The sequence below is a fragment of the Nematolebias whitei genome, chromosome 1 (assembly GCF_014905685.2).
Source record: "Nematolebias whitei isolate Nwh7 chromosome 1, NemWhi1, whole genome shotgun sequence".
Lineage (NCBI taxonomy): Eukaryota > Metazoa > Chordata > Actinopteri > Cyprinodontiformes > Rivulidae > Nematolebias > Nematolebias whitei.
The window spans coordinates 47,653,664-47,670,098 of NC_056498.1; the positions used below are offsets into that span (position 1 = coordinate 47,653,664).

Sequence of the window (16,435 nt, forward strand, 5' to 3'; positions counted from 1 at the left end):
TAGTGTTTTGTTACTTTTGATTTTTAGCTAGCATTTTGCTATTTTCCGTTTTTACCTACTTTATAGATAATTTTAGCTAACCATTTATTGCTCGATGATAGCATCTTGCCACTTTTGACTTTTAGCTAACCATTTGCTACTTTTTGCTAGCATTTACTAATTTGTGCTTTAGGCTAGTTGGTTTTGTTTTTAGCTATTATTTGTCAACATTTGGCTTTTAAGAACTAATTTGCTACAATTGTTTTTCAGCTAACCTTTTGCTACTTTCGGCTTTTAGCTAGCCTTCAGATAATTTTAGCTTTTAGCTCTCCATTCATTGCTTTTTGTTAGCATTTTGCTACGTTTGGCCTTTTACCTAACTTTTTGCAGCTTTTAGCTTTTCTTTTGTTACTTTTGACAAATCCAGCTAAAAAAGTTAAAAGTAACTAAAGGCTAGCTAAAAGCAGCAAAGAGTTTAATTTAAAAAAATGTTAGCTTTTAACTAAAATTATTATCAGTACAAGTAGTATTAGCAGCAGTACTCACATTAGCAGTAGTACTGGCATTAACAGCAGTAACATTAGCATTTGCAGTAGTAGTACTAGTATGAAGTGGATTCCAAAGAGAACAAAGGTTTTGGAGGATTTGAAGGGACTCTAATATACAGTATATTAACAGGAAAAGTTTTTGTAAAAAAAGTTGTATGTTTAAAAGTTAGCAGTTAGGTTCCAAAAACATACAGAAAAATTAAAAACAGGAAAATAATGAACATTAAGAATAATTTGCATCAGCTACAGCTGCTCAGCCATTCCATCATGAGAGCAGAGAGAACGTACATGGAGCCTGTAGAGACTACAAACGTGGGCGTCTTGCTTACCTCCTCTTCTTTCGGGTGTCCAGCGCCTTGTCTTTAACCATCCAGTGGATGTGAGGCTCGGGGTCGCCGGTGGCCTGGCAGTGCAGCACGGCTGTGTGGCCCTGGTACACGGTCGTGTTTTCCGGCTCCACCTTGAAGCGAATGTACACTGCACGAATACAAACGGAAAACAAAACGGAACAAGAGCTCAGGTTTGGAAGACAGCAGCTGAAGTCCAACACTTTGTTTAGAGGCCGAGAGTTTGCAATACAACAGTCACCGAGTGCAAAATAAAAGTAACCTAACGAGAACGATCAATGTCGGTCTCGGTATAAAACTACTCTCAGACGAGAAGTTCTGTGGCACGCCTGTTTATCATTACTTCCTGTCTCCAGAATGACAGCCGAGAGTTTACCGGCCACAGTGAGGGACACCAGGGCTCGGATCTCCCCCTGCAGGCGGTTGGAGGCGATGCAGGTGTAGTTGCCAGCGTCGCTGCGGGTGACTTTGGTGAAATGAAGCTGGCCGTTCCTCTGCTCCACGTGGGGGGGTAGTTCTCCTCCATCTGAGGGGGGAGATACGACACATGGTTATTTATAAAAACGAGTTTAAAGACCCTGCATTCCTTGAAGGACAGGAGTTGTCACCATTTTGGTCAAACTTTACAAACGCCAACATCGTGTAAAATCTCACGCAGTGATCGGTGTGTCGAGGATGACGCTCAGCTACTACCACAGTAAAGGTTCGCTCAACATCTGTTAAACTGAGTTACAGCTACATTTGTGTTTGATGAGTTCACTTAGCTATGGCAGCCATCTTGAACTGGGTTGACCTCAAAATTAATCAGTTGTAGATGTGTAATTAGGTAGGTAGGTAAGTAGGAAAGAAGGAAGGAATGAAAGAAGGAAGGAAGGTAGGTAGGAAGCTAGGAAGGAAGGTAGATAGGTAGGAAGGAAGGTAGGTAGGTAGGAAAAAAGGTAGGAAGGTAGATAGGTAGGAAGGAAGGTAGGAAGGTAGATAGGTAGGAGAGAAGGAAGGTAGGTAGTAGGTAGGAAGGAAGGAAGGTAGGTAGGTAGATAGGTAGGAAGGAAGGAAGGAAGGGAGGTAGGTAGGAGAGAAGGAAGGTAGGTAGTAGGTAGGAAGGAAGGAAGATAGGTAGGAAAGAAGGAAGGTAGGTAGGAAGGTAGATAGGAAGGAAGGATGGTAGGTAGGAAAGAAGGAAGGAAGGAAGGAAGGTAGATAAGTAGGAAGGAAGGCTGTTAGATACGAAGGAAGGAAGGTAGGTAGGAAGGAAAGAAGGAAGGAAGGTAGGAAGAAAGGTAGGAAGGTAGGTAGGACAGAAGTTATGTAGGTAGGTAGGAAGGAATGTAGGAAGAAAGTTAGGAAGGTAGGTAGGAAGGAAGGAAAGAAGGAAGGAAGGTAAGTAGGTGCTTTATTAATCCCAGGAGGGAATTTTTGAGGCATCCTACAGCATCTTCTAATTGTATAAAAAACATGTGAATAATCAAAAAGAAGCAGAACACACACACTTGAAAAAAGACAAATATGCACATACACATGTACATGGTCTCTCTTGTAAACGAGTCCTCGAGGCTCAATGGGACCAACCTGTCTAAATAAAGCTGGAATGAATGAGATCTGTACATGTATATAAACATACAGGTTCTATTTATCATCGTTCTTCATGTCTCGTCGTAAAGAGCTGCGAGATGTTTTAGCTTATTGAGCAGCTGTTCCTAATCTGATCTCCAGCAACTGGGGGGGTTAAAGGTCAACCCGGTGGCTTGCCTACCTGCTTTGGTCCAGCGGATTGTCGGGATCTCTCGGCCTTTAGCGGAGCACTGGATGGTGATCTCCTTATCCAGCTCCAGGCACTGGGAAGGCTGGGGGGTCGGTGTGAATTTCAGCTTCTCTGAAACACACACACATATCAGAGACGTGTGTAACACACCAAAATGGGGGTGGGGTGCAAGTCAAAGCCTCTTTTGTGCAACTTGCCCTACAGATTAAATGACACTAAGCTGATCCAAATCGTGTTCACGCAGACGTTTGTGGAAAAGTGGCGGCGACACGAGTTCACCGATCTGATGAGGACTGAGCTCAGATCAGATGAACGGAGAGCGGACACGTCGGGCCGAGGAGCTGCGGCTGCAGGCGGTCATCCATCGTGGAGATAAGGCGTTGACGCGCAGGCTGAAACAGGGCTGCCATGTTTGAGTCATGGTTACACCTCGGTGAACAACAACCGTGACCCCGTTCACTCGTTTCATGGCTGTGACCTCACAGCATCATCTAGTCTTTAATAGAAGCCGAGTAAAGGAAGTGAATTACTGAGTGATTTCTCCGCAGCTCACCAAGAACAATAACTCTGGCGTGGCCCGACAGCCGGCCGCCTACGGTCTTGGTTTCACAGCTGTACATGTGAGCGTCGTACACCTCCACGTTGTTGATCCTCAGGGTGCCGTTAGAGAACGTCTTGAAGCGAGAGTCCTGGAGGAGACAAAGAAAGAGAAGTTAAAACTTAAACGTCATGAAATATAAACATCGATGTAACCCCCATCACTGACGGATTTAAATATCGAATGTTTGCAACGTTTGAGACGAGTGGTCTTCTGGACTGGAATTGAACAGGGAGGGCAAGTCAACCTAAATGTTTTTGGTGCAAGATGTTCAAGTGGGGAGAAGAACAGACATAGTTTTAATGTTCTCGCTCGTCTCAGGCAGCACAGAGCGACAGACCCTGGACAGTGGAGGGAGAAGTTTAATCCACCGCCAGGTACAATGGATGGAGAAGGTTGGGGGGGCAGCGGTGGCCTTGTCCCTCATAGATTAATCTTCGGCCACCCCAATCATTTCAGGAAACTTTACTCTTAAGCAATATGTGCATTTATGACCTTTCTTATGCATAGATGCAGCCACACACTCAAGTGAAAATCAGCATGTTGCTTATTCTCAAGTTATCCAGCTCACAGGGTTCATATTAATGGCAGCAGCCATCTTGGATTTTAACAAGGCAAAACAATTTTCGATGGCGAGCTTTCTTACGCCTACATGCAGCCACACACATAAACGGAAGTCGGCAAGTTGCTTATTTTTCAAGTTATGCAGCTCACAAGACAAATGGGACATATACGGAGACAGCCATCTTGGATTTTGACACTGCAACCCAATTTTGAAAGAACACTCAACATGCACAGACGGACTGAAGGTATCTCCAACGCCCCCTCATCGCGCCGCAGTGGGGCCGGGGAGAAACGATAGAACGGAGAGAAGGGCGCAGAACAAACCTCGAGTGTGATCATCATGTTGTTGCGGTACCAGACGACCTCGGGCTGAGGGGTGGCCTGAGCGTTACAGTGAAGGTAACCAGGTCTGCCTTCTTCTAGGTTGCTGTCCTGAGGTTTGGTCACCCACACCGGGGCAGCTGCGGACAAACACACACACAACTCAGACAGGCTTCAGAGTAGAAACATTATCAGTTTAAACAGCTCACAGGAGGTTTTTTTAACATCATTTTAACAATTTTTCAGGTTTTAACTGTTTGATTTTATGAGTTTTGGACATTTTAGAATAAAAAAAATCAAACGGTTTATACATCCAGGCGTAGGTTTCTTTGTCCTCTTTCACCCGGAGTGTCTCTCACGTCTGTACAACTTGTGTTTTCCTCTCAAACCCCCACAAAGTGCAGAGAGCGAACGCCTAAACTCTAATGACTTCACTTGTATCTGATTCGCTTATTGTAACTATCCATAAATAAATAAAAATGAACAATTATTAATTTTGGTTCAGGAATGTATTTTCCAGCACGTTTAGTTTTCACACAGTAACTATTACTCGAAGTCTTACTTTCTACTCTCAGGGAGCGAGACACAGGTTGTGTGGTTACCATAGTAACAAGCTACTGGCAGCACCTTTACCATTTCTTTCTATCTTGGTTGTCTTTCTACAGTTTGCACACCTAAAAGTTGGCAAGTTTTCATCTTGGAATATTAAAAAACGAAGTACCAAAAGACTGTCGGGCTTTAGAGGAGAAAGCTGACGGATGGTGGAACTTTGGACCGTTTCTTGAATAAAAGTTCAACTAGTAAAGTTCTTTGGACCATCTAAAGATGAAAACGAATAATCCCTGCTGGTCCCAGGAGGGTATTTCCAATTCCTCTCCATCATCAATATAACTTTCTAAAATTTGGAACATAAAATCAGAGACCTGAAACACAAACCTCCTTCGGCATTTTCGTTGCAACTTTCACACGATCGTTTCTGCCTCCTGGCTTCAACATAAAGACGACACCAGAAGATTCAGAGAGGCATTTTCATTGTCCTGTTTCTCTGCATGACTTACTGGCAACTATGAATGTGAGCTGCTGCACCCTGCGCCCGGCCTTGTTTTGGGCCAGGCACGTGTAAGCCCCTGAATCCCCCTCCTCCGTTGGACTGAAGACCAGGTCCAGGCCGTCTTGGTGCACCCTGCCCTCCGTGGGCAGCCGCCGGCCATCTCTCATCCACCACACCTCGGGCTCGGGCCTCCCACGAGGGCGTCGGCAGGTCACCCGCTGCAGGGTGTTGGAAGCTGTGAACACCTTGGACGTGTCGGGCACCATGTCGCCTATTTCTGTGGAGGAGAACGAGGAAACACGGAGACCACGACGTAAACGCTGGAAGTGAGTCTTAATTGAGACCCATGCTGACAAAACAAGTCAGGATGAGCACAAGCTGCAGGAAATCTGCCGTAATTAAGATTTGCATAAAAACGAATCTATAATGACACCATTTATAACATGTATGCTTTCATAAATATTTATTTTTCTAATCTTTTATAATTTTTAATTAATGGCTAATGAAAAATCATATCTTTGTTGATTCATGTATCCCTACAACGATAAGCAGTGATGAGTTCATGAGATTCTTTATAAATAAAAATTTTTCAATTAAGGGAAAAAAAAATAAATCAAACCACCCTTCCTACTATCGCCTCTGGTTCTGTGTCAGATGAGGCAATTTTAGAAACGTCACTAGAACCTGATTTATGTTTGGACTGTTTTTGTCCTGTTGAGCTCTCTGAATCGTCAAAAATAATAGCTTCACCCAAACCATCCACATGTCTGCTAGATCCCATCCCAACCAGACTATTTAAAAATGTATTTCCCTTAATTAATAACCACACCTTGGATCTGCTTAATTTGTCTCTAATAAATGGTTACGTACCACAGAGCTTTAAGATTGCTGTAATTAAACCTTTACTTACGAAACATAAACTTGACTCAGGAATCTTAGCCAACTATAGACCTATATCTAATCTAACTTTCGTCTCAAAAATTCTAGGATATAGTTGCAGGTCAGTTGCGTGAACATCTACAAATAAATAATCAGTTTGAAGTTTCAGTCAGGTTTTAGAGCTCACCACAGCAATAAATCTGCACTGGTGAAAGTTACTAATGATATTCTCATGGTCTCAGACAATGGACTTGTGTCTACACTGGTCCTGTTAGACCTCAGTGCTGCATTTGATACAGATGATCATAATATTCTATTACAGAGGCTTAAATATGATATCGGGATTACAGGAACAGCTTTAAATTGGTTTAAATCATATCTATCTGATGGATTCCAAGTTGTAAATGTAAATAATAAATCTTCTTCTTATACCAAAGTTACTTATGGAGTTCCTCAGGGTTCAGTGCTTGGACAAATACAGAGCCTGGTTCTGCTGGAGGTTTCTTCCTATTTGAGGGACTTTTTTCATTTCCACTGTTGCCTTCGTGCTTGCTCAGAATGAGAGACTGCGATGAAATGAAGATTCAACGCATCTGCTGGCTTCTTTCCTTCCTTAGATAAACGTTACTAATTGACATTTATAATAAATGTGAATGTTTCTGTTCAGTGCCCTGAGATAACTTCTGTTGTGACTTGGCGCTATATAAATAAACTGAAATGAATTTAATTTATCATTATTATTATTATTATTATTTCCATTTCGCAGTGGATGAACACAGAACATAAAGGTTGTACTTTAACAGGATTAGCTCAGGCCTGTGAGGTGGTTCGCACCGAAACTATGAGCCCTTAAACAAAGAGTAATGAGAACACCTCCTAAGTCCTCCTGTGGAACCCATCAAAACTTTAATGACCAGCAGAGGCCTGAAATCAGAACTCAGATCTTTAAAATCATTTATTAAAAAATATATTCTCTGCAGATTATGGAGAAGTGAAGCAGCAAATGAACAAATGAGGCAGAGCTCTAATTAAACTGTTTGAACTTGTTTTTAAATACTGAATTCTACCAAAATGCCCCATAATGCCTGCTGGGATTACCACCAGATTATCTGAATTAAGAGATTTAAATGAAGCTGAAGGTTACTGGGTTAAAGCTGCAGAGAATCTCGTACCTTGTTAATCCGGAACCCTTGAGGGGGGTAAAGACAAAGGGAACAGAGTCCTCGGGACATTAAAATGAACAGACATTCCAGCCCCGAGCTTATTCAGAAAATTTGGCTTGCATGCAAATGAATATTAAAAAGTTAGCAGATTAATAATAGGATACTACAGCTTCTCTTAATCTGAAGCAGAAACTTAAAATAACGCAAGGAGAGCTATTCCTATTATTTGGATAATTATTTTCTTAGTTTGTTTTTCTTCTTACATTTTAGTTAAATTTTAAATTAATTTGATAGAGAAAAAAAAACATATTTCTTTAAGTGGGGCAACTCTGCGGACAAATTATGAACAAGTAATATCTTACCTGTTGTACATAGCTCTTTGAACGGCGTCAGTTTGGACCAGACCGATGAGCTAACGGCTAGTCCAAACGCAACTAAAAGACTGGAGTTTAGCTTCTTCATAAACCTTCACACCGAGACGTCCTGGCATGAATTATTACAATATTCCTGTTATGTCTTCTGATGCTCCTTTAGCTTTGGCTGTTCTAAATGTAGCTTTTAGCTACCGTTTGCAAATTTTAGCTTTTAGCTACAATTTAGCTAACTTTAGCTTTTGGCTACACATTGCTACTTTTAGATTGCATCTACAGTTTTGCTGCATTGAACTACTAGCGACAGTTTTGCTCATTGTATTTAGCTACAGTTTAATCAATTTTATCTTTTAGCAACAATGCAGCTAATTTTACCTTTTAGCCACAGTTCTGCTAAAGTAAGTTTTAGCTACAGTTTTGCTGATGGTGGTTATTAGCTATTATTTAGGCCTTGTTAGTTTTTAACAAAAGTTTTTAATTAAATATTGGCTCATTAGAGCTGTAATTTACAGTTTTGCTAATTGCAGTTGTTAGCAATTGATTTGTCAACTAGTATTTTGTCCATTTTAGCTTTTGTCAACAGTTTTGATCATTTTAGCTTTTCGCCACAGTTCTGCTGAAGTAACTTTTAGCTAGTTTTGCAAACTGTAGTTGTCAGAATTGTTTTGTCAGCTGAATCAGTTGTCAGCTAGTATTTTGTCCATTTTAGCTTTTATCAACAGTTTTGCTAATTATAGCTCTTAGGTACTTTTGCATTTAACTTTTAGCGATTGTTTTGATAATTTATAGGTAGCTATACTTTAGCTAATAATAGCTTTCAACTACAGCTCTGTTAAATAAACTTTTAGCTAGTTTTGCTAACTACAGTTGTTAGCTACTATTTAGTTTTTTACTTGTACCAATTTGCTCATGAGATTTTTTTCTACAAATTTTCTACATGTAGCTTTTAATTAAGTTTTGCTACATTTCACTTTTTATTAGCCATTTTGCTAATTGTAGTTGTTAATTATGATTTAATAAAATTTAAAAGTTAGGCTAAACTTAGCTTTTACTTAAAATTTTGTAACTTAAATTAGCTACTATTTTGCTAACTGTAGTTGTTAGACATGTTTTTTCTAATTTTGAGCTTTTAGCTACAATTCTGCTACATTTAGCTTTCGGCTGTGGCTTTGCTGATTTTAGCTCCTGTTCAGCTTGTTTTTAACCTGAGCAGTTCCCAATTCATTATTTAATTTCAGCAGTCCTTCAGCGCTCAGCCTCCGCGCTGCATTTTCACAGAAAGTGCTCGTTTATCAGTTTCGCCTGCTCGTGGTGCGTCACGAGTGTTTCACTTTGTCCCGAATAAGTTTTGAAAACATTTGGACTGTCGGAGGAAACAACAAAAAGCAGCAGCAGCAGAAAAGATCCGCTCCAGAGAGAGAAGTGGATGCAGCGGAGCCACATGTCAGTGCAGGGATCTGATTAGCGCCGGGCAGACCGAGCTCCGAGTGAAAAGTCGAGCTGAGAAACAGAAGTTTGCAGCTCGGGCTCAGATTTCTGAAGCCTGGGTCTTTAGCTGTCGCCAGCTGCAACAGCTGAAGTTTAAGTGGTTTTTTTCGTACCGGCTATGAGGAGGGAAGCCTTCAGCGTGACCTGGGATCCTCTGAGGCCGCGGCCGACACACTTGTAGTTTCCGGTGTTCCTGGGCTTGACTTGTGTGATCATCAGAGTCCCGTTGGACAGCAGGAACACTCTGCACACAGGAGACAGATAAACGATTATTCTGCACACCTCTCCAAGTGCTCCGATCCATCTGATGATCAATCAACAACAAATAAACTCAGTTTCTGAAAACTTAAGATAAAAAGGCTGTTTATTTACAATGTTTCCCAACCACGGCCCTTGAGGAACACCATCCTGCACGTTTTAGTCGTTTCCTTTGACACGTCTGATTTAAATAAATGGGTGACTAACAGGCTTCTACAGAACATGAGGAAGTAATTAAAGCACTGAGTCAGGTGTGTTGGAGCAGGAAAACAACTAAAACATGCAGGATGGTGTTCCCAAAGGACCTGGTTTGGGAACCACTGAGCCGATACTCCTGGGGGCTGCGCTGCTGCTGGACAGGAGGAGCAGGAACTTTAAAAACAAGGAGCCGAAGATTCCCCACACGAACAGCTCATTTTAGATTTAAGAGAAAGGAGTTACTAAAAACTGTGAATATCTGATGGAAGCAGAGAACTGCAGCGGTTCCCTCAGCAGGCTGTTTCTGTCATCTTGTCTTCTTTGTTTCAGCAGCTAGAAGCCGAAGGAGCCGTGGGACCTGGAGTTCTGTTCTACCCGTGATGATGAGGAACAAGTCTGAGGAACATCACATCCCTCTGAGGGAAAACGTCTTCGAACCTCGCTAAAAAACTAACAAATATGAAAGAAACTGCAGAGAGAACGCTAAAGAAGCTGAAACTGAGTTGTTAAAACAAAAAGAAACAAAAAGCACTAGCTAAAAAAATAAAAATAAATAAAAAGCTAAAAGCACAAAGTCACAAAACAGATAACCAAAAGAAGCAAAACATTTACTAAAAGTAACAAAAACCTGTGCAAAAACTAAAAGTAGCAAAATAAAGTTAAATGGTTAAAGAAGCAGAACAGTAGCTAAAAGCCAAATTAGCAAAACTAACTAAAAACAAGAAGTAGCAAAATTGTAGCTAAAAGTTTAAGCTAGCAGGGTGGCAGCTAAAAGTTGCAAAATGCTAGATGGAAAGAAAAAGTAGCAAAAGCTAAAACTGACAGAATGTTAGCTAAAAGTTGCAACAAAACTAGCAACAGGTCAACTGAAGCTAAAAGCACCAGTAGGATAGCTAAAACAGCAAGTCTAACTAAAAGAAGCAAAAGTCTAGCTAAAAGCAAAAGTAGAAAAATGTTAGTTAAAAACTAACGTAGCAGAACAGAAGCTAAATGGTTAAAGAAGCAGAATGGTAGCTAAAAGCAAAATTAGCAAAACACTAAAAATTACAAGTAGCGAAAAGGTAGCTAAAAGATTAAGCTAGCAGATTGGTAGCTAAAAGTTGCAAAAGGCTAGATAGAAAGTAAAAGTAACAAAAGAGTAGCTAAAATTTAATAGCAGCAAATAGCTTGCTAAAAAACAAACAAAGTATAACATTAACTAAAAACTACAAAAAGCAAAGTGGTAGCTAAAAACTAAAACTAGCAGGATGACTGCTAAAGGCTAGATCTAGCAGAATGGTAGCTAAAAGCTAAAAGTTGCAACAGGTTTGCTAAAAGTAGCAACAGGTTAACTAAATGTCGCAAAAAGCTAGCTAAAAGCACCAATAGGATTGCTAAAAATATACAAAAGTCTAAATAAAGAAGTAAAAGCCTAGCTAGAAGCAAAAGTAGAAAAATACTAGCTAAAAATTTTCGTAGCAGAATAGAAGCTAAAAGCAAAATTAGCAAAATACTAACTAAAAACTACAAGTAGCAAAATGGTAGCTAAAAGCTTAAGCTAGGGGAGTGGCAGCTAAAAGTTGCAAAATGCTAGATGGAAAAAAAGTAGCAAAAGTGTAGCTAAAAGTAGCAAAAGGCTTGCTTAAAACCAAACTTAACTCACAACTACAAATAACAAAGTGGCAGCTAAAAGCTAAAACTAGCAGAAGAGCCGCCAAAGGTTAAATCTAGCAGAATGGTAGCTAAAAGCTACAAAAGGTTTGCTAAAAGTAGCAACAGGTTAGCTAAACGTAGCAAAAAGCTAGCTAAAAGAACCAATAGGATTGCAAAAAATAACAAGTCTAACTAAAAGTAGCAAAAATCTTCCTAAAAGCAAAATCAGAAAAATGCTAGCTAAAAACTAAAGGAATAAAATGGTAGCTAAAAGCTTAAGCTAGCAGAGTGGCAGCTAAAAGTTGCAAAATGCTAGATGAGAAGAAAAAGTAGCAAAAGAGCAGCTAAAAGTTAAAAGTAGATAAAGGCTTGCTTAAAACCAAACTTAACTAACAACTACAAATAGCAAAGTGGCAGCTAAAAGCTAAAACTAGCAGAACAACAAGAAAAGGTTAAATCTAGCAGAATGGTTGTTAAAAGCTAAAAGTTGCAAAAGGTTTGCTAAAAGTAGCAACAGATTAGCTAAATGTAGCAAAAAGCTAGCTAAAAGCACCAACAGGATTGTTAAAAAACATAAGTCTAACTAAAAGTAGCAAAAAGTCTTACAAAAAGCACAATCAGAAAAATGCTAGCTAAAAGCTACAAATAGTAACACAACGACCAAAAGCTAAAACTAGCAGAATGTTAGCTAACAGATGAAAGTTGCAAAATGCAAGACAAAAACGATACCAAAAAATAAAATAAAAATCTGCAAATGAGTAACAAAACGTTAAAAGTAGCAGAATGATAGCTAAAGGCTCGATTTGTTCCTTTGCGCACAAAATGGCGCATGTAAAGGCAGAGGGTTATTTAAACACCGCAGGTGAAGGAACGATGATATTCTCCGCTCACAGAGCTGCATTCCTCTGGTGTCACAATCACAGATCAATAAACAAGAATATCAAAAAACACCGGGGCTGCCGTGGAATTCCTCGTCCACAATCAGCAGCTTTTCAAAGTGTTCTTGTATCCCTCATCGTCTTAAACCCTGTTGCTGAGTCATCGGCGTCTTAGAGAACAAATGGGCTCATTACAGTTTGAGTCACCTTCCCCGTGAGCTCGGTAAGAACTGAAACATAAAAACGAGGATCGTACTCTGCATGTTGAACAGGCATTTAGCAGAAGTGCTCCAGACCCCGAGGGCAGGATTAGAAATGGTGTTTTTATAGAGAGCTGGTGCGTTTATAGAGCGTGTGCTGGTGAGATGATTGCAGCTTGAGGTCTTTTCCTGCTCACTGCGTCGTTTTGTCATCAGCTAGACACAAGGTGGTGTTCGTGTGACGACGTGTCTAACCGCTGGAAAAAAAAACATGTGGATGTTGCGTAACAGGTAAATAAAAACATGACGCAATGATCTGAAAGTCTCACAGTTTATGTCAAAAGATTAAAGCAAAGTGAAACATATTCACATCTAAAAGATGTGTTCCCTCTTACTGATCAGTTAACTTCATTCATTGCAAAATAAATAAATTAATTAAAAAGTTCCTCCAGCTGCTCGTTATTCATATCACTTACTGTAACAAACTTCTGTTGCCCTTACACCACTTTTTTTTTTGGAATTGAGAGCGTTTAAATTGTCTTAAATTGACCTAATTTGATGTACGGTAGTTTACCGTTATCACTCGGTTTCAATTTATTTGTGTTTTCATGGTGAGCCGTGTTTTATTGTCGACTACGCACAGAACATTCATGGAGGTTCTGAATTTCTTCCCGTCAGTCTCAAGAGGATCGCAATCTTTTCGTTTGAATTAGGATCTGATAAAGTGAGTATAAAGCAAGTCGAGGAGCCGTTTGTCCTAGTAGAGTTACCGTACTTTTCTGTAGTCATTTTAAATTATTATAACACGCACACATATGTATACTGTATTTTTCGGCCTATAAGTCGCTGTTTTTTTGCATAATTTACTTGCCCTGCAACTTGTTTATATATATTTTTTCCATATTTATAAAACAAATTTTGGCTGAGATACGACCGTTTTCATACATTCGGACTGAAAATATCAAACACTAACATTTTCAGCCGCTAGATGGCACTCGAGCAGTATGGCATGCCATTGTGTCATGTAATAAGTAAAAGTGGCTATTAGTGACACAATCGGCTTGCCATAGACTGCCACCTTTGTCCAGCTCGCCTGGAGCAACTGAATCAGCTTCATTTTGCTGCACCGTCCCGATGAAATGAAGCTGATTTGACCATCGAAGTGCATTTATTAAGTAAAAGTTCAACTGAGACACACCTTTGCTCTAATTTCGAGCAAACAAATAATTGTTTTCAAGTGTTAATCTTGTTAAATTCTGCCATTTGGATTTAAGTGACTGAATGTGGCTGTTTGTGCCAGACGGGCAGGTCCGAGTGTTTCAGAAACTGATCATTTATTAGAATTATTTTCTACGTACAACTATTTCTAGGGTTTAAAGACAATGGTTGAAAAAAGAAAAAGTATCCAAGACATGAAAACATTCGGCAGCGTTTCCAAGTTTGAGACGCCGACCAGTCTGAGCAGCCACAGCTCTCCGAGGGGTTTGTCATTTCACCTCATGATGTCTGAAGCTACTTAGACAAGGATGATATTTCTATGATGGTTTTGAAATAAGTGACAGCAGGATGATTAGCTGGTAGGAGTAAGGGGGGAGTTGAAGGAAAGCATTAAAGACTGACAGGAGGATTTAGCCTTCAACTCACCGAGACTTGTTAACCAGCAGTTCGTTCTCGTGGTACCACTCCACCGTTGGGTCGGGATCAGCGGTGAACTGGCAGTGGAACATGGCCTCTTCGTTCCTCAACACCACCTGGTCTTCAGGAGCGACCACCGGCCGCGGGACGCTCTTATCTGCGACAGAAGCACACGACACCTGCGTGATTACATCTTCAGACCTGAGCTCCACCTGCGTGGACGCTTCACTTCGATGACAGGACTTTATTAAAAGCTGCCAACAGCAACACGAGCCCGACTCTGTGTGTGTCAACACCACAGCCACCCCGGGGGGGGGGGAGACTTAATGAGGTCGGAGAACAGGCCCCCCACAGCTTATCGGACCATTATCTTCCCTTTTCCTCGTGGGCCACAGAATCACACACAGGAAATCCACGTTCATTTTTCTGTCATGATCTGAAGATGAGCCAGTCCCACAAACGGAGGTTTGAACTCAAGTGGGATCAACAAAAATGAAAACAAGACGAACCCAACGAGACGTTTGATATATAATTTAGTGCTTTAAATATGAATGACAGCGTAGACTAGTTAGTTAATGAAGATAATTTCAAAGCATCCAAAAAATGATTTCATCTTGTTATTCACATTTTTTTCCACCTAATATGAAAAAAAGAAAAGCACTCTTTGAAGAAACACTGAGCTGTTCTGACCTGCCAAAAGGAGACATTTGATGTTGTTAACACCTCGAGTATTTTACATGGAAACACGCCTAATCTAGGTTTTAAGGTGGGGGGTCGAAACTTCTGTCAAAGCCAGTATCTCACTGGGTTGCAACTGTTGGAGACAGAACATTTATTCATCCTCACTCTGTCTGAGACACGCTGTAATTCAATTTGTGGTGGTGCACCGGCTGCATTGGTCCAAAGACAAGCTGTCCAAGATCAAAGCTGATCTGGACCCCGCATGCAATCATTGTAAACAAACTCCAGCTACGCTCTTGCACACATTCTGGACTTGTCCAAAGCTGCAAAGCTATTGGCAATCTATATTCGATACCTCCTCTGTGACATGAGGGAAAACTGCTCACCCGTCACCATTTGTTTCATTGTTTGGGGTGTCCCCATGAGGATACGTCCTTCAGCAAGTACAAGAAGGAATATGATTGCTTTTGGCTCTGTTCTAGCCAGGAGACTTATTCTATGAAGATGGAAGGATCCACATCCCCCGGCATATGAACACTGGATAAGAGAAGCGATATATCGTATTCATCAGGACAAAATTAGATATACCCTGAAAGGTTCTGTTGAGAGATTATGGGACAGTTGGCAGCCAGTTTATGTTGCATGTTGAAAATATGACAATGCATGTGTAGTGTGTTCATGTATGTGTGGCTGATCCGGTGTGGGAAGGGATTGTGTTGTTTTTTGTATGTGTGCGTGTTCTGAAAAAATAAAAAGACTGATTAAAAAATAAGGTTATTATTAACTTTTTTTTAAACAGGCAAATTGAGATCACAGACCTCTTTGGCAAGGGAGGCCAGGAAAGCCCAACATGCAAGTTTTTGGTCTGTAGGAGGAAACCGGAGTACCAGGAGAAAACCCACACAAAGTCCACACAGAAAGACCCCAGGTTCAAACCAGGGATTGAACCCAGGACATTCCTGCTGTGAGGCAGAAGTGCTAACCACTGATCCATGTTGCCCCATTAGTTTCCATATTTCTGGAGTGGTAAAGTTGGGTTTTGACACGTGCATGGGACCCATCTAATAACAGGGATCATGGGCAGAAAGTTCAGGTCTGAAAACTACAGCGATGCAAATAATTATTAGCAAAGCTGCATTTCAGTAGATTCAATTATTAGTTTGGGTACAAAGCGAGATGAGCAACAAAGTAATGTGCATGACCTAGAATTACATGAAAATAAGCTTTAAAAAGCGGTCACGCAAAACCTGGCCGCACAACTTGCTGGTTGTAACAACTGCAACTGATACCTTATATACGGGTCACATGACTGAAACGTCTGAAAAATAATCCTAATGAATGTTTTTTTTTACATTACCAACAACCGACGATGACATCGAGCAGGAAAGCCTTCAGTCGTTTGCTTCTTTCCCCGCGTGCCATCGAAGCCATTTTCAATCCAACTAGGAGCTGCTTCCATAACGGCTAATGTGCTCTTGTTTTTAGTATTTTACCTTGTTTTATACGGCACTTTAATTTTATTGTTTTTATAACACTATGTGCTTTTATTGTTGTATGTTGTACTCTATGCGCCGTCCGTCTCTTGAAAATGAGTCCTCATGACTCAAAGAGACTAACCTGTATAAATAAAGGATAAATAATAATAATTATAATAAAAAAAAAAAGGAAATCCTAAAATCAAAATATGGTTTGAAATTTCATCTTTTAAATGACAATAAAAAAATCCTCATATATATATATATAAAAAAATAGATTCAGAACTACTTTCCAGAGGTTATTCAGATTATCAAGACAGATCTCTAAACGCTCGCCATCAGGACGATCTGGGTTATGTTTGGGGTTTGGTTCAGGACTGGGAGTCAGGCACGTACTGGGAATAATT

At 40.4% G+C, this 16,435-nt stretch overlaps 1 protein-coding gene across 1 annotated transcript in view; it reads right to left on the minus strand.

Annotated features, from left to right (window-relative positions):
* Window positions 1-852: 852 nt before the first annotated feature.
* Window positions 853-16,435, minus strand: part of ptk7a (protein tyrosine kinase 7a) — a 61,829-nt gene continuing 46,246 nt past the window's right edge. The window contains exons 5-12 of the mRNA XM_037690514.1: window positions 13,882-14,029; window positions 9,185-9,315; window positions 5,178-5,447; window positions 4,123-4,259; window positions 3,190-3,325; window positions 2,628-2,747; window positions 1,251-1,400; window positions 853-1,004 (exon numbers count right to left, since the gene is read on the minus strand). Of these exons, the coding sequence (XP_037546442.1) occupies window positions 853-1,004; window positions 1,251-1,400; window positions 2,628-2,747; window positions 3,190-3,325; window positions 4,123-4,259; window positions 5,178-5,447; window positions 9,185-9,315; window positions 13,882-14,029 (1,244 nt within the window). The remainder of the gene's footprint in view (window positions 1,005-1,250; window positions 1,401-2,627; window positions 2,748-3,189; window positions 3,326-4,122; window positions 4,260-5,177; window positions 5,448-9,184; window positions 9,316-13,881; window positions 14,030-16,435) is intronic.